The sequence below is a fragment of the Passer montanus genome, unplaced genomic scaffold (assembly GCF_014805655.1).
Source record: "Passer montanus isolate IOZ18808 unplaced genomic scaffold, ASM1480565v1 scaffold17, whole genome shotgun sequence".
Taxonomy (NCBI): domain Eukaryota; kingdom Metazoa; phylum Chordata; class Aves; order Passeriformes; family Passeridae; genus Passer; species Passer montanus.
Window position 1 is genome coordinate 11861663 of NW_024364270.1, and position 18852 is coordinate 11880514.

Genomic DNA, 18852 nt, shown 5'->3' on the forward strand with positions numbered 1-18852 from the left:
CTACTTTAAAAAAATTAAAGCAATACAGATGATGGTGTACCATGTTGCTTTGTCCTAAAGGTACATTAAAAGAAGACCCAAGAGAGGCACTTAGGCCCTTCAAGTCAAACTGAAGGAAAGATTTCTAGCAGTTCAAGTTCCACCTGAAGCCTTCAAACACAGTAACTTTTTTACAGAAATGCTTTATACCAACCCGTTGTCAGAAAACTGCCCTACACAGCACAAACCAGAGTAAGAACTGAATTCACAATCAAATAATTCCAATGTAGGAAATAGATTCTATAGATCAAAATTCAAATACAAGAGTTGTTAAGTTTTTATATAAACAATAGCTTTATAAAGAATGCCTACATATTACAGGCACTAAGTTCTGCAGCAATAACAAGAGAGGGACAGTAAACCTTCAGAACTGTCTTGTGGCAGTCTTCAGCCTTTTCATGCCATGCCTAGGAACTCCTTAACTGAAATGTCAAAAGCTGTCATGATGCTGTCAGCAGGATCATGAATCTCTAATCTTGTTTCACCTGTTCCCCATGCATTTTATCTTCACATAATACATCACACACAAAATACTCTTCATCCCCTCTTAAATACCCCTCATCTTCCCTCTTTCTGCCCCAGTACTCTTTATGCCTCACTCTTGAAAAACTTGCCGAAATTTAGATTTGCCATGAAACTGTCCCACTTTCTCTTCTGATATTCCTCAGTATCCCTTTTAGCTTTTGCTTACTTTGTTCACCAGAACCCCTTTGTCCTCACCTTCCCCATAAACACCACCACACTGTACACTTAAAACTGATTTAGTCACACCACCTAAGATCTAAAAGTCCTGAAATCACTGTACACTACTGAAAATCAACCCAACTTTCTGAAACTTAGTACCGTATCAAATTTTAACAGCCCAGCTCTTGAGCACCCCCTAACATTTATGTGCACAGCTGTTTAACTCTTAAAAGATCAGTGTGAACTGCACAACCAGTGGCACTGCTGAAAACGGGAACATACAATGCAGCCGGGTAAGCAGAGATAACCTGCTTTATTACATGCTTTTCAAAATCTAAACAAAATTAGTTCTGCCAAACATATTAAAAAATGGAAATGTTTGAAATGAAGCAGAAAGATGCATTAAATCGCTTTTCATTTTCCAGTAAATTTTGTTTAGTTATGAGGGCTCGGATAACTTAATTAATGCTTGAGTCAGTAACAAGTTGATATACCTGAGAGGCAAACACTGAGAATTGGGTTGATATTTTTGCTTGATAACTGTGTATTGCCTTTTCTTTAGAACACCCACAACCACCCCAATCCTACAGGAAGCACTTTGCTGCTTCCCGTGTAACCCTACAATTAGCTGTGTTTCCATCCAATACATCATAATTTACACGACATGTTTTCAATGCAGAAACGACTCCTGTTCTTGTCTTCAGGCAGATAAGAAAGAAATCCACTATTCTAACAGATGTCTGAACAAAAGCGCTAAGTTAGCACACCACCGTGCAAGCTAATATAAACGGCAGCAATTCCCTTAAACACGGGGTGCTCTTGTTCTGAACCAAGAATTTGCCTTGGAGCTCTTTTAGTCGTTAAACTGGCAGCGGTCAAGAAACGGGGGAGGAAAGGTAAGGAAAGCACTGAAGTAGGTCAGTTCCAACCCGCAGCTGCAAAGGCCAGAAGCGAGCGCTTTCCAGCAGCCCCGAGGGGCTCCTGCGAGCAAGACCCCGGCCAAGGCAGGTACATCCCGGAGCAGAGCCGCAGCGGGCAGACCCTCGCAGCTCCGCGGAGTCGGACGGAGCGGCAGCCCAGCCCCGGCGCTGCTCTCCTGCCACAGCCCGGCCCCGCAGGTTTCCCCGCCGGGAGCTCAGCCCGGCGCAGGGACCCGCTCGGGACGGCGAGCGCGGACCGGCTCAGCCCCAGCCCGGGCAGGACGTGCCGAGGGGTGCGGGGAGCCCGCAGCGGACCCCGGGAGGGCAGTGCCCCGGGAGGGCAGTGCCCCGAGCCGGGCGCGCCCCTCACCGCTCCGACCGCTCCCCGCGCTGCCCCCGGAGCGAGCCGAGGGCGCAGCCGGGACAGGGAGCGCGCCGGCGGCTCCGGCTCCCGTCCGGCGGCAAGAGCCCCTCAGCCCCGCGTCCCGCCGCCGCGGGGCGAGCGAGGCGAGGCTGTCCGGCCGCGGGGGCACGCGGACTCCCCGCCTGCCGCCGGCTGGGCGGAAACCGCCGCTCCCCAAAGTTTCCCCGGGCACTCACCGGCGGAGCTCATGGTGCTCCCCAGGCGCGGAGCCGCGCTTCCCCTCGTCCCTTACGCCACGGCCCCTCTGAGGGCCGAGGAGAAGGAGCCCATTGTTCCCCCGCGCCGCCACCCAGCCGGAGGAGCAGCCGGAGCAGGAGCAGCTCCCCCCGCCCGCCACCGCCGCATCCCACCCCGCGGCCGCGGCACACGGAGCGCCCTCACACAGCGCCCGCCCGCGCCCCCTACTGGCCACCCCTGCCGGGCCTTCGCCCCGCCCCGTCCCCGCTGCCCCGCCCTGTCAGCCCCGCCCACAGAGCGCCCAAAATCGGGCTCTCGCTATGCTTTCTGGGAGCTGTAGTTCTTCCCGGCGCCAAGCGGCGCCCAGCGGGGCGGGGCTAGGCGGTCGGCGGCACGGCGGACTCGCTTTCCCAGCGTGCCCGCGAGGAGGGGGTGGCATGGCGGGCAAGGATGACACCGGAGTTCGACGAAGAAGTGGTGTTTGAGGTGGGCGCGGGGCGACCCGGCGCGGGCCGGGCCCGGGTGTCTTCGCCCCTCGTTGCGTCCGCGGCTCCCGGGGGCGGCGGGCGCCGGGCCGAACTGCGGGGTCAGCGCAGAGCGAGGCAACAGCTAAAAAATTCTGCTTCTGAGCCGGGGTCACTCGCGTTAAAGGCGTCCTTCCGCAGCTGTGCGGCCAGCACTGGAACCGCTTCATCGCCGTAGTGTTTGTGTTATTACTGGATATGCATAAACCCTGCCTAGCTGTACCACCTCTTGTTAGAGCTACAATATCATCTTGGCCTTGTTGAAATAACAGTGGCTAAATATATCAGCTGTTGCGGTTTGGTAACAAAATCGGGTCTGTTTGCAGCAGGTCAGTGTAACAGTATCTTAATGGAGGGCGCACCTGGTGTTGCAGGTGTACAAAGTGGTTCTAGAGAAAGGCTGTCTTTGAAATTAGTTATTATTATAATAGCAATCAGGTTTCTCCTTCAACCAGGATGCAAAACACTCCTTACATAAGCAGTTATTGTTTTCTCAGCTGTGTAAGCAGTATGTCTTTAGTCTTTGGTCCATACCACAAAGTTTTGTGTTTATCCACGATCAGCCTTGGATCCTAACGATAAGAGTTATTGTTTATGTTGCTGATACATTAAATTGCTTTCTTTCATACTATAAATCTGTGGTGATAATTTATTTTATAAGTATAATGCCTGCCCTCGTAATTTCTATCTTCATTAAAAGTAGTACTTGTTTTACAGTTTCACAGTTCTTCAGTTCATGCAGCAACTACTGTTTTGATTGAAAAAATTCTGCTGCACAGAGAGTGAAAGATCTCCTTGTGTATGCTCTTCATTATTATCCTTGTGTCTTGGGCAAGGATTTCCCTCACGAATAAAGGCTCTTGGATACATTTACTGTACCAAGTGTGTGCATGTGTACATCCATACACACAGGTACGCTGAGTGACACAGTAACAGATCTGTCATATATTGTGGTACATCATAATAAAATCAGAAAAGAAGCAGCAGGACAAGTACAGGCTGTTTGGGTTGGCTGATTGGCTGGACTACAAACTGGGTGGGCTGCCAACTCATAAAAATGGGTACTGTGAAATACACACCAAAATTATCTTCACGAGTACTCAGCAGGGTTCCTGCTATTCTAAAATGAACGCTCCCCAGAGGATTAGGAGCCTACTTCACACACATGAGCCAGAGATGGGAATTGGCAAGGAGCCAAAAGGTATTGGGGTAGTTAATGCTACAACATATTTGTATTTTTAATTTTTGTTTTCTTGGGCCCCTAACTCTCCCTGTTAATTATTTGCCATTTCTGGTAAACAGCTACATTTTTTCTGCACCTCAGTAGGTCACTTCCCATGTTCTTCAGCAATCACTGCTGCAAGAAGGCTTTTAGCATTTAGAGCTTAGTTGCTGGGAACAGCTCCTTTCAGCAAGATACCAATGGATGTTATACCTGTGAGCAGCTGCTTTCTCTGTGCATAAGGAGCTCCTTTCAGCAAGATACCAATGGATGTTATAAGGGGTGGTGATGTGCTAACAGAAGTGCAATTAGGAAAGAAGTGGTCTTTCATGTGCCTCATACCCAAAAGGATGAGGGGAAGCAAATGGGGTATATGTCATGTGTTCCATATGATGGTTATGCCCAGGCTATTTTTTGCATGTCCTTTTGGGTCATAGCTCTGTCCAGCTGGCCCTGAAGACATCAATAACAGGTGTCCACATTAAAAATTTTGCAGCATCAAACAGTTGATGGCCTGCTGATAAATATTTTGAGCTTCCAATAATTTTTCTCATATCCAAGTATATTTTACATTAATTTATCTGTGAAGGCAAAGAAGCACAAACACCACATTCCTGCTGTGGGAGAGCAGTGTTTTCCATCAAGTTCAAATGCCACTGCAGATCATCAGGACTGAACAATAGTGAGTGATGGGCAGTTACTCTGTCCACTAAATGCTGCCATATTCTATCCAATTTATAAATTAGTGTCTGCAGCAGCCAGCAATTTTTATTCACTGACTCAACAGTCCCAGCACTTCAGTTCTTGCATTTGTTACAAGCAGTTGCTCTTCTAATTAAAATACTACAAGCACAGTGGGGAGGAACAGAACTCAAGAAACAGAGAGGTGCCCTGATACATTGGGCCCGGGCTTGCCTAGCCAGCAGCATGACAAATTAAAAACCGTGGCAGTGTAGAGCAGATTGTACTAAACAATGGAGGAACTATAAATTGTGTTCTTTATTAGTGTCTATCTGAATTTATTAAGGGAGGTCATGAGATAACAGATTGATGTTAAGTTGCTTGAGATAGGTTTTTTTACAAAACCTGGAAGACCATCATGCTGCAGTCACAGTGTATCTTGGAATCCTCTGCAAATTTCCAGCGTTTTGTGTATTTGTATGAGACTGAAATTGTGTTAGGCTTTTTTATTGTTGTGTGGACAATGTGATCTCCTTCTTTTTTTATTTTTTTAATGTATGAATTAAAGAAGCTTCTTGTTCAAACTAGCTAAATTTCTGCATCATTAGGCCAGTGGAGGGACTGTGTCAGGACTTAGATGATTTATAACTGCCACCTAATTTCTGACTGGAAATTTATTCATGGCCACTTCATTCCTCCTTGCACATCAGCTAATATTTTCCATTGTCTTATATAGTTATCTGTCTCTAGAATTTACAAAATCACAGAAACATTTAGGTTGGAAAAGACCTCTGAGATCAAGTCCAGCCTTTGACTGATCACCACCTTATCAGCTAGGACCATGGGCCTGTTGTTTCTTGAACATCTCCAGGGATAGTGACTCCACCAGCTACCTGGGCAGTAGTGCTTAAGTCCTGTTTCTGTTAAGGAATTTCTCCTGATGTCCAACCTGAACCTCCCCTGGTGCAGCTTGAGGCTGTGCCCTCTTGTCCTGGTGCTGCTTCCCTGGGAGTAGAGTTTGACTCAGATATAATATGAGAGGGTAACCACTCGTATGTGTCCTTGATTTTACCAAAACTTCCAGAGTTTTGTTTTTATTAGTCCCTCTGTGTAAGGGCTTGCTGTTGTTGTCTGCTGTTAAATTGCATGCCATTACCAATACCCACTTAAGGTCTTCCCGTTCATTTTCTATTATATTTCAACCCTTTTCTGCATATATGATGCTACTGGGTCTTATCAGGAAATGTCATTAGCAAGGTTTTTGATATAAGTTTAATTATGGTAAATATCAAAGCTTTTAAAAATGCAAAAGCTTTGACCAAAGACTCATTCTTTATGAACTCCATTAGTAACCTTCTGATCCAATGGCTTTCCAGTCAGTGTAGACTACTGTTATCTCTGCCATCAACATACTTGGTTCCTTTCCCATCTTTTTTATCCTAACTGGTATGGCACGGTATCAAAAGTCCATAACTATACAGCATAGTGTAAAAAGTTGACATAAACTTCCTGCATTTTCTTTATCTGTAAAAATTAGCTGTCTTGTCGAATAAAGATGTCAAGTAAGTTTGGTACAACCTACCTCTGGTGCACCAATGTGATATCTTCTTTGATGATCATTTGTTTTCTTCTTTGTCTTTGAATTTTGCAAGAAAGAATAATTATTCTCAGTAGCATGCTGGCTTTTGATCAAATTCATAGATGTGACATATTCTTGATTGCTTTTTCTCCTTTTAAATATAGGCACTATGCTTGGATTTTTTCTGCTTTTGAGTTTATAGATTTATTAAAAATCCTTTCTGCTGCATCTTTTATCTCCTGTGCCCATTCTTTCAGAACACTGGGATGAAGGTGATCCAAATACTGCATTTTCAGCTTCCAATTTCTGTTTTCAGCTGTGTAATTTGTCCTATATTTTAATGAGTTTGTGCAAGCTTGGTTTTTTGGGTTTTTTTTGTTAACCTTTGGATAGATATTCAAGCTGTGTTTGCAGAACCACAGAATGTTTGAGATTGAAAGGGACCTCTGGAGGTCATCTGGTCTACCTTGCTCAAGTAGGGTCATGTAGAATCAGTGGCCTGGGGCCATGGTCAGACGGTCACCTTCAAGGGTAGAGAGAGATCTCACCACCTCTCTGGGCAACTCAGTCACTCTCACACCAAAAAAATTGCTTGATGTTCAAAGGGAACCTCTTGTGTTTCAGTTTGTGCCCATTGCCTCTGGTCCTGTTACTGGGCACCACTGAAAAGTGCCCATTTCTCCAGTCTTTCTTGGATATGAGACCCACCCTGAAGGTTCTCCAGGCTCACCAGTCCCAGCTCTCGCAGGCTCGCCTCATGTGTGAGATGCTCCTTCCTTCAGCTTCACCCAGACCATTGCTGAAACCCCAGAACGTGATCCTTACTGTGTCAGAGCAGTTCTGGTAGAGGGGTTGTAGGTTTTTTGTTTTAATTCTGTGTATTTAGAAGAAACTTACTCAGAGCACACAAATACAGAATTTGACGCACACAATATCAAACTGCCACCACCTTAGATTTTTTAAGGGCTTTTGCATATGTAGTGTTTGAAATACAAGGCTTTGTGTCAGAATTATGTACATGTACAATTGTGCAGTACTGAATTAATTTCATTGGCATAAAATCTCCATTTTTAAAAATTTTAATTAGGAAAGAAATATTTTCACACTTGAGACATTGTTTTAATTAATTCATGAGTCTTGTGCCATTCCTACAACCAGTTTTGTCCATATTATTTACTTAATATTGCTATTCATTAGCTATTTCAGTACTAGTAGAAAACATGTTAAAGAATAGCTGACTGTGTGTCATGATGGTTGTATCACTGTGGAACCTAATGTTTTATTCTAGATCTAGAGGATCTGATCATTACTGTAACTCCAGACTTTTAAATTTGGGATTGTTTGGCCCAGTAGAAGTCCCAGATTGAGCAATGCCATACAAATCACTGCTTCTGTAGGCATCAAACCAAGATGCTGCTGTGCTGAGGGGCACAGAGGATGGCTGCATGTAATGTTCTGATCCACAGATTTCTGGATTGCAAAGAGATCCTAGGAAGAAGCAGCACCATTTCCCAGCATGATACACTGCATACAGAACAGCCTTTAGCTGATGTGTTCTCCACATGCCTACAATAGTAAAACATGTCAAAAATATGGTATTTCTTAGAATACTGGTGCATCACTAAATGTTCAAATCCTTATCTGAGCCCTTGCAAATCATATGTTTAAAAGGTTGAGCTTTTATCAAAACACTCAGTCACGTGTTTTCACAAATGCTTTTTTCACCTAAATAAACTGTTCTAAAATAATTTTGTTTAAAAAATTAAACAAAAAAACAAATGAAAACCCCAGGGAATCTAACTTCAGAAACTTATTGTTGTGATGAGAATTTTAAGTCACTTTCTTTCAAAAACCTGAAAACTTTAGGACTTGGAAAATAATGGGGTTTTTTTGTCAAGCATCAGACTTGTAATGCTGAATTCTAAAAAATAATGTCTCAAACACACATTAGGAAAAAGAAGCTGAAAACCAGCATTCACGCACCTTCAACAGTACTGTCAGTAATGCTCTCTTAGAAGGATTTTTGTCACTGAATATTGGGTGAACTAGAGATGTAGTACTCTTATTTTTTACATATGCATTCATATAAAGCTAGTTCTAAATACACACTCCGTCAAAGCCACAGTTCACTTGTCATTCTAATGAGCTGGTTTTGGGACTGTGCTTTGTCTGCCTGAAGTGTGGGCTGTTGGCAGAAGAGGTGTTTGGGCTTCACTCCTCTTTTACAGTTTATTCCCATCCTCTTCTTTATGCTGGCACCTGGATTTGTGGGTGATGCTGCACAATAGCTCAGGAGACTGATTAGACAAACTGACTTGGCTAAGGAAAAAAAAATCCGTCCTAGTTTTTTTCCTATCAGATTATTTCCTGTTCCATCTCACCACTCAGCTGTATAAATTAGAACATCAGTGTTCTAAAGTGGTACTCACTGGCAATGGCAGATGACAGTGACCATGTGAGAGCAGCCTGGGGAGATGGCTGTGCTGAGGATTGCAGTGTACTGTACCAGCACTTGGGCTGGTGACCAGTGGGCTGTTTCAGATATTTTACTTCTCAGCAATTTGCTCAGTTGAAGGGGAGGACACACTGTGCTCCTTTTCATCACATGACTGGGAGCAGGTGATACACAGAGAAAATAAAATAAAGTGCAAGCTTAAAACTATGTAAAGAACAGTCTGGTTGTTGCCGAGGCCAAGTCAACTCATCAAGCATTTCTGGATATCAGAAGAGATAGATTAAAGTGTTACATGGACCATATAGTGTGTAAATCTATATTGGCGTTACTGTTTTTAATAGAAAATTTTAAGATGAAAGTACATGATAATTCAGAGTAAATTTTGAGGTCTATTTTTTAATCCTCCTCTGTATGAGTTGCTCTGGAGTCATGCACAGAGAGTTAATACTGCAGTACTCTTATAGCTTCAGGTCATGAATCAACTTTCTTGAGACACTGGTATAGAAAGAATTGCTCAGTATAGTTTTCTTTTAATCTTCATAATGTGACTGTCTTTTGTTTCTGGAATGCCTTTCTCTTCAATAAAGACGTTTGCACAGTGTGTTGTTGTGCCTGCTGTTCTCTGTGAAGAGAGCTGTGGCCACATGTTGTCATTAGGAGTAAGAATTGATGTGATCTGTAGTAGATAAGTTGATTATTTGGAGCTAATGTTTTAAAGAGGTTTCAAAAATGTGTCAGAAATATTTCACTAGTTTACTAGTCAGATGCATTAGTTTAATTAATTGAGTTTTGAATGTAAATGAAAGAGCAAATCTGTGAGTTAGTGACTGGTATAAAGCAAAGCAGCCTTGCTGTATCGTCAGCCTAATCTGATGAGTGACTTCCCACCCAAAACTCCAGGTGCAGAGTTGGCTGGCTTCTTACCTTGTCCTTCAGGGAAAGTCATGCTTACCACTTTTACTTGCAGTTTTTCCAGTATTTTTTATCACTGTCAAAAAGGACCTGCTCAGCTTTTCACCTGCATTTGCAGGTCCACTTTTGAATGGGTAAACAGTGCAGAGCTCTCGGTGAATTTCAGTGCTTTGTCTAGTATGTAATGGTTTTTTTCTAATGCTTTTCCAGGATAGCAGTAAAGTGCAGCCACCTGCTGTACAATGCAAAGGAAAGAGAATTCCCACGTCAGAGATACAGTGATACAGAAATATACACAGGCTGTAAAACTTCCCAAACTCTTGAGGACACATGAGTCTATGCAAAATAGGTACATATAATGGAATCACAGAATATGCTGAGTTGGAAGGGACCCAGCTGGGTCATTGAGCCCAACTCCAGGCCCCATGCAGGACACCCCAAAAATCATATCACAGTTCTGAGAGCGTTTTCCAAATACTTCCTGAATTCATACAGGCCTGATGCCATGGCCCCCTTTCTGAGAAGCCTGCTCCAGTACCCAGCCACCCCCAAGGTGAAAAATTCCCTCCTGATATCCAACCCAAACTTCCCCTGACCCAGCCCCATGCCACCCCCTCATACCGAGTTCTGACACTGGCCAAGATATTGTGCATCAAAAAATATCTGGGAACAGTAATAGATTAATAGCTTTAAAGTAGTTGTCAGAGCCTACTTGTAAAGCAGATGATACAGTAGTGCTGGAGAACCAAGGTCTGTGCTGCTGTGGCAGTGAGAGCAGAATAGGAAATCTAAATGCCTCTTTGGCTGCCTTGAAGTCATTGTCTAATACCAGCCGTGTCAGCAGCGCCTGGCTCTTTGTCAGCCGGGCTCAGGAGGGAGGTGGTTACCAGCCAGGAGAATATGACCAAGGCTTTTAAACACCAGTGCTTGGAAAGTCTTATTAATGGCTGAATATGAGATCAATGTGCAATAATTCTTTCAAGCAGCATCTTTTTAAAAGCCTTTAGCAATCTGTCATCTTCATCTCCCTCCTCCCAGTTAGAAAGCCACATTAGTCAGGAGAAATCGCATGATCCTGGGAAGTTTCAAACTGCATCCGCTGATGCTGTGAGGAAAATGCCTCTGTGCAGGGACACAGGTGCAGTTACACTGACAGCTTCTTCTCATCCTCATCTCGGATCATCCTGGAGGGACAAGCAGAAAGAAACGGGGAGGTGGGCGACATTCTGTCAGGTGCATGGCAGCAGTACCAAAGAGAAAAATGGAATACGCTCTTCCAGGAGACAAAGATCGCGCTGTCTGTGAGTGTTAGCTCAACTTCTTCAGATCTGTTTTGAGAGAGGGGAAGATTTCCATACTGGTAATTTGTTCTGAGTTTAGCCACCTGTTCAGCATACCTTAGCCTTTGCTCTTATTCTGGTAGAAATGTTTAATCTTTTGGGATTTTAAACTGATAATTCATAATTGTAGTTATTTTGGAAATGGCTTAAGCTTCCATAGTATTTTTGACGTTGTGGAAACCTCAGCTTTGAACAACATCCATATTTTAAGAGGAGATCTTTAAGCCTTTTTTCAAAGTCATTAAATACTACTTATAAGGTTAATCTGTTTAATTAGCTACTAAGTGGCAAATGGTGTCATAGTAAAGAACATGAGTGAGGGAAGCCCGTGTCTTTATTGGAGAAATCCTGAGTCATTTACTTCATGATGCATCAGCAAAAATAATTGGGTGTGGTTTTGACTTTCAGCTGCTATTCTAACAAGGCTATAAAAGCTAAGAGCGTCTTAGTCTCTGATATGTGCTTGCAAAGGTTTTTCTCAGAATACACACAAAATGCCTCAAATATTTAAGTGTGGTATCTGTGCTTGCAAGGCTGTAATAGATGTAAGTATTTGAGTATTTATCTATCAAAAGCAAAGTGTTTTCTGAGGCTAGGGAATTTTCTATTAATACAGCCTTTCCATCACGTAGTAGTAAGCGATGTTATGTTTGATTATATTTCAGTGTTTGCCTTGATTTTGATTTTTTAAAAATTTTTACTGTCTTATAATTGCAGACACAATGCTTAGTCTTCACTTTAGATGATGTTTTTTCCTAACCCAGCTCAATGCTCTATTAAAATAAGCACTGGGGAACTGTTAAAGACCCACAGTAATTTAGTGGACTGTTCTTTAATCCTGAAAAATATATCTTGGGTTTAGAATTAGTCTCAACCACTTTCAGCAATGAAAAATGGAGTTCTAATTAAATATATGTTTGTGAGTGAAATAATTTTTAGCAGTATGGATCTAAAATAAATATGCTCATGCAGTTGTGAATGAAGAGGAAAGGATTTTCTTTCTTGATTCTGTTAACAGGAGCTTAGATAAATCTGTATTGTACTGTAAATAGTTACAATTGAATGACTTTGCAGTATCACTATAGCAAATTAGAAAAGTCATGAAAAGATAAGTGGTTTTTTTGTTGCTGTTTTCTCTAGACTCTGCTGAGTCTATAGAAAACTGTTTCTTCAAACTTTGAAAAACCATGTTCCTACTCAGTACATCAGCTGTTTCTGACTATCTCACTTCACTTGTTAACAAGTTTTTTCATATATAATCTGTATAAAGTACACCAAAGAAGAATGGCTTTTAGTCTTCTCTCTGTTCTGGAACTGTTTCATTTCCAGCACTCATTTTGGACAATTAACATAATTTTTAAAAATGCACTGGCCATAAATGTAATCCCTGTCTCCTGTGTCTCAGAAAGTGACTTATAAGAAGCAGTAGCAGCTTGGAGGAAGCTTTTGAAATAAATACAGCATATTGCTGGAAAACCTTGTTTTGGTATCAATTACTTTAGATAATATTTCCTACCAGTAACTGATAGTATGATGGTAACATTAGAATAAGCTTAATTATTTTTTTAAATTTCCTTTCTACTTTTTACATTATTCATTACCATGTCATTCTGCCAGAGACAACTAGAAATAAATAAACAAACCCGACTGTCAAAAGGTAGTAATACTAATGATTCTAGTTATTATCTAAGTTGAGAGTGGTTAAAAGTAAAAATTCAAAAGTACTTGGAATAGATTCCTCTAGAATAATATGCTGTATTAATAGGAGGATGATATTTTGTATTTAAAATTCCCTCTCTGTGCCATCCACTGAAACAAACTTGTCCCTTGCATTCTAATGTAAAACTTTCTCACAGGTCTAATTTTTTTTTTTTAATTACCACCTATTACTGCTTGCAAGGATAAACTTTCTGGTGTACTTGCATTCTAATGTAAAAGCTTTCTCACAGGTCTAATTTTTTTTTTAATTACCACCTATTACTGCTTGCAAGGATAAACTTTCTGGTGTATCCTGAATTTATTGAAATAAAAGTGTGCTACTTATATCACATGCAGAAATGTAAAAGCTGATGTTCTTTTTTTTTCTTTTTAGTGTTGGACCATTGTAAAAAGGAATGTATGAATTCTGGGCAAAGACGTTTTGAGGAAACAAGGCAGAGGCCTCCTATTTTCCCCAACCAAGAAGTGTATTTTTTGATATTATCATGATATTTGCAGGTGAAAGCAGCTGAGCTGACAGTGCTGATGAACAACAATAGGATGAGTTGAAACTGAGGAACTTTTCTCACATTTAGAAGTGCATGTTCAAGAACATGTGCAGGTCTGCAATCTTTTTTATGGAAAAGAAGGCTTTTAGGAGTGAGAGGTTTGAGTAAGGATCTAAGCTAAAAACTTAGAGCTATAATTTGTGATACATAAGACACATTATGAGATTTAATTATTGCTTTTAGAGCTTTGTGAGGATGAAACATGCTTTGTAAGCATTAAGTGTAGTACTTCTGTCTCTTGTACTGAAACACAGTATACAAAATAGGATATTTTAATGGTATCACATTGCAATTGTATAGTAGCATAATTAATAATTTTCTATTCCTTGATAATATTGGAAATTCTGTATGAATGGCCACACATAAAATCTACCCTTCGACTTTTAAAAATTGCTTTAATGGATTTTCTAGACATTACTTACATGTCATGGGAGATATTATCTCTAGATTGGTAGAAACATCCTCCATTTTTTCTTCTTTTGATCATAGGCAACTATGAGTTATGCAGACCACACAGCTTTGCAAGTGTCAGGCTAGTAGGAAATGAAATACAATAAATAAATAAATCGTGTGGGTTTATGTTAGCATAGACTAATGTATTTATGCCATCTGTAGTATTTCTAATAGGAGTGTAATCTTCAGATTTTTCTAAGTAAAATGTGAAGGTGCCTGTGCTACACAAGAGACCTCAATCTTAATGGATGGTGTTTCTGATTAGTTTGTTAAGATTCCTAATAATATAATTTCAGAAGAGCCTCAACCCAATTCTTATTCATTGCTTTCTTTACCCACATCTTGCATTCTTCTAATGGATTCAGAAAGGAGAACAATGGTGGTTTTACTTACATAAGGAATTTTAGTCACAGCATAGTTCTTGGTCATTTAAGTTTATAAAAATACAGGATTCTTCCAATATGCAAGTAAGTTCTGCTTATAATATTTTAGAAAGAATGGAAGAGACAAAGCATATGGAGCCAAAGAAATCTGTTAGAGGAAGATTTTGTAGCCTGAGTACATTCTGAGAAACTGAAAGAGAAGACCCAACTGAAAGACAAGACCCCTTATCTAACTAAAGGAATAATATTCACATTAAATTTCAATTAATTTTTATTTCCAAAGCTAATGGTCAGAAAACTGATTTCCAGTTCTGAACAGGGATAAAAAAGTGTAAATTTACCCATTACGAGATCATGTAAAAGCTTTCTAAGAGGTAATCAGAAGGGATTAATGTAAAACTAGTAAGGTGCCAATATTCTACCTTAATTACAAGAACAAATAAAATTATTCTTCCTAGCTAGGGGCTGAAGTATGAAATTTCATTAACGTTTGGAGAGATTATGTATTTTTTAATGTTTCTGTAGAGTAGAAAATCTAATTACAGTTAGATGGAAGGTTGTAACGTAGCTAGGCAACCAGAAGAATTGGGCATTCTTACATCTATGCCATATTGCACTTACTAGTGATAGCTTTCCAAATTTTAAATAATTCAGTTTTCAGTGGATAATCTCTGTCTGTCTCTACCTCTCATTCTGCCTTCCTTCATCCATTTTTGTGAGGAAATGGAACTAATCTAAATGGCAATACAGTTTTCTTGATCAACTTTTAAAAAAATTAATCTCATCATGGACCCCAAAGAAAGGTGCAGCCTGAGATAATAGTAGAAAAACTGCTTGTTATTTTTGGGTTATTTTGCCAGCTGTCTGTATGTTGGTGAGTGCCAATAAAGTACAAGAACAGTGATGGCTGGCCTTGCTCATGGCATGTATGGTCAAGATGATGGTCAGGTTTGCCAAGAGCCTAGATATTATTTCCTTGAAGTTCTGCCTGGAGCGAGCCTTATAACTATGATTTTTGAAGTAAACATCTCTGTTCACCCACTGCTTTGTGTCTTCATCTAAATGGGGAAAATTCCATGGTACCCTAGAAATTCTTGTGTGGAGGTGTGCAGGTTGTTCCAGGTGTTGGCAGTGCACAGCCTGGCTCTGTATGAAAGCCATTTTAAGAAGACAAGGTTATGCATATCCGTGCATATTCTCAGTTCTGTCTTGAAGTTATTAAGTGAATTTCACGGGGTCTTAAATAGAACAAGTATTCTAGTCTGTTAGGTGTTCTCCATTTTAATTAAGGAGTTCTGGTAAAATAGCATGTTCTACTTAGAGAGAAGCAGCTGGTCCAGAACGGCACAGTTTAATTAGAGTTGGATGCATTTTGAAAAAGTGCTCAACCATGGAAGAGGGGTACTTGGAGAAAACACAGGATTGTGTCATCACACTGGAAATATTCTTACAAGGAAATGAGTCATTATCCTATCCTAGTGTTTTGCACAATCATTGTTATCGTGGGTGAGTGTGATTGTCTGTACCTGTGAGTTGGTATGAATATTTAAGTTTCATGTAATGACTGGATGCTGAATCTGTTGTGAGTAACTGAAACAGAGTAAACACAAGTATGATTTTGCATGTCTTAAATAGATAAGAGGGATTAAAAATAGGGTTAACAAAATTCCTGAAGGTAGCAAGTTAATTTATTCAGCTGGTATGCATGAAGGCTTCCAAGTTTTATTTCATGGCAAGCAGTCATTTTAGATTTGGCTGTGTTGATACATAGTCAGAGTTAGGTGGGCCCCTTCACAACTTGCACCAGCAAGTTAATGATAGTCAGTGAAACAATTAGTGGTAGGTGTTCTGTAGGTGGTTGTTTCTGCAGGCCTCCACTGTGCATTATTTACTGTAAGGTTTTTACATTTTATATACAGTATTTTGGTTGATAGTATGTTAACTTTAGATGTTGGTGCTCTTTCTATACAGTTGGCTGGTGTTTGCATACTCTTGTTAAAAAAATTTTTCAGAGGTCAAAATTAATCCCTGTCTAACTGGGCTGTATCAGACTGATTGCCGAGAGCTTCTCTTAAAAATTAAGTCTCTTTATGTGTCCTGAACTGGAGAACTGGAGTTATCCTAGGTATTGCTTTTATCAAATGTGTCCTAGATACTGCCATATTTGTAGTTGTAAGCTGAAAAAATAAGAGTTAAGTAAATCTAGATACCTAGTGCAGATAACAAGAAGATATTTCACAGATATATAGATAAATATCTGATCATTCTAAATATCACTATTCTCTGGTGGTCAGAATTCCATACTTTTTCTCTTTTATTAAGGACTGTAAGTCATTAGTTTTGCAGCAATTTTTAAAGTTGAGTTGGTTTTTGTTTGTGCACTGTGGAATTTATTTTTTTTAAGCCAGAATACTAGTACCATCTTTGGACAGAGCAGAAGCCTTCTTCTAATTTTTTTTTTTCCATTTCTCAATCCATTATTTACTTGCTGTGTGGTTGCTGAGTTCACAGTTGCGTTTTGTGGGAAACACGGAATGATTTTTAACACTGTTTTTATTTCTCCTTTTTCTTTTTATAACTCCCTTTTCAGAATTCCCCACTGTACCAATATCTGCAGGATTTGGGACACACAGATTTTGAAGTATGTTCCTCGGTGTCACAGAAGGCAGAGCAATGTGCAGCTGCAGAAAGCCAAAGGGAGCAGACTCTGCGTGCTGCCCAGAAGGTGAGCACTCTCCTGTTGCTGAGTATTTATCTTCTCACAAGAGAACTGCATTGCTTCACAAATAGGAGAAATCAGAACAGAGAGAAATCACTTCCTGTATTTAAAAACACAAAGGCAAAAACTCCCAGACAATGAACCTCAGCCCGTTATCATATCTTGAAGTTGTGGTTAATCAGTGTAGTTTGGAGTGTTTCTTTGCACTTACGTAAGCTGGGGAAGCAAGAAGCTTTGATAAATAATTTTTGAGTGTTCAAAATTATCTTATGTAGTGGATCTTATTATGTTAGCTGAGCATGACATTCTGGGAATAGAACCTGTAATTTTCTAGAACAGAATATTTATAGTTTCCAGCACTTCCCAGGCATTCAGTTGCTAAGTATAGCTTTGTCTTTGACAAAACATATTAAGAAAGAGGATTTCTGGGAAGTAGAAATGCAGTAACCAATGTGAATGAGATATTTGATGTGGATAGCTATTGCATTTCTAATAGTGATTGCTTCTATCACTGGTTACAAAGCAAGGCTGAATTTAAATCAGGATTTAGATCACCATTTTCTTTATTTTGAGCTACCTCTAAAAGTATTCATGGAAATATTAGGTCTACCACTTTTGCTTTTCAAAATTCTCAGCTGGCACTCACCATAACCCTCAAGACATCTCCTGAAAATATGTTTTCTCTTTAAAGTTAATGGCTGGTTTGTGGTATGCTTACACTGAAGATCCCTATTCTGACTTAGTGTAGGAAGACTTTGATTAAGTGTTCGTTTATTTATTTATTTATTTATTTATTAAATTTTAACATTTGTTCACAGTTAATTAAAAATAGGATGACACTTCATTGGTTGACACTCTCTTGGTTACTATGAAGTAATGCATGGACTGTCAGCTACATTATTTTGCATAGTTACTTTTGTGGCAGTCAGAAAATCAGTATGCTACTGTGTTTGTGTATATAATTTTCACTGAATTTTATACAAAAGTGCTGTGGGGTTAAGAACCTCAAAAGTATTAAGATATACTGCTTTTAAAAACCTCAGGTATTCTGTTTTTTTCCCCTCCCTTCCCCTCAAGCATTTTACACTTAGTTTTATTGTGTTGGCAGCAATTCATCCAGTATTGTGTCAGATGTAGAAGTAATTTTTCATGGTTTGCCTTGCAACTTGAAGGGAGTGGGTGTATGAAAATGGGCTGTCCATTTCTTACAAACACTAAGTGATGTTCACATTGTCTCATCTCTGTCTAGACAAGGATATTTAGTAGAAATGAGGAAGAAACCTATGTGTAATTTTTAGTAATAAATTGTCAGAGGTTCTTCCTGCTGCAATTCCAGTACCAGTTGGGAAGAGTTAACACTTCTCTTTTGTAATTTGATGTCAGAAAGTCTGTTTTTGTCATTTGATTTCTGTGTCCCATTTTGGTAGGGTTTCTTAACAGGAAAGAAAATGAGGGAGAGACAGCTGGCCACACATTTAGAAAAGTAGACTGGATTTAGGAGGATCTGAGGCTTTGTTGCAATTTTTTATGACATACAGACAAATAATTTGCATTCCTATCCAGTCATTTCCTCAGTTTTACATGAGACTGTTACTATTTCCCTTCTCTTGGCCTTCACTGGCCTGGTCTACTGAAATGATAAAATATCTGGAAAATAAATGGTTTCTGTCTTCTGAATATGTACCTACCCACAGTCATAATATAAAATGATCTTCCTTGAGACTTGTTGTAACTATGATTACAGGGAGCAGATGCTGTTCCACACTGAGTGATTCCCAGGATGTGTATATCACTTTCCTTCTGTTCTGAAAAGCAAGTTTTCAAATGCCTTAAACACTTCATTAAAATAAAAATGTAAAAGTTGGGAGTATTGCTTTGGCTTTGAGTTGAGATTGTCTCCTCCTCTCGTGTTCAGTCAAGTGGGAACCCTGTGCAGCTGAAAGCAGGTGACACGCAGCAAGAATTTGGCACAGCAAAGGTCTGCTTTGGGATCTTCAGAGACTGAAAAAACAAATCTGAGAAGAAAAAGAGGTTCCTAGCGACTGACAGAAATATTTCTGTTGTGTCTTGCTG

General features: G+C 40.3%; 2 protein-coding genes across 5 annotated transcripts in view; one reads left to right on the top strand and one right to left on the bottom strand.

Moving 5' to 3' along the window:
• The window catches only part of FGD6 (FYVE, RhoGEF and PH domain containing 6), a 72660-nt gene extending 70159 nt beyond the window's left edge, over positions 1-2501 (bottom strand). The window contains exon 1 of the mRNA XM_039704170.1: positions 2244-2501. Coding sequence (XP_039560104.1) covers positions 2244-2256 — 13 coding nt within the window. The 5' untranslated portion in view covers positions 2257-2501. The remainder of the gene's footprint in view (positions 1-2243) is intronic.
• An 81-nt stretch (positions 2502-2582) lies between these two features.
• The window catches only part of VEZT (vezatin, adherens junctions transmembrane protein), a 53132-nt gene continuing 36862 nt past the window's right edge, over positions 2583-18852 (top strand). For all 4 annotated transcript variants that reach the window (XM_039704171.1, XM_039704172.1, XM_039704175.1 and 1 more), the window contains exons 1-2: positions 2583-2730; positions 16651-16785. In XM_039704171.1, coding sequence (XP_039560105.1) covers positions 2695-2730; positions 16651-16785 — 171 coding nt within the window. In that variant the 5' untranslated portion in view covers positions 2583-2694. The remainder of the gene's footprint in view (positions 2731-16650; positions 16786-18852) is intronic.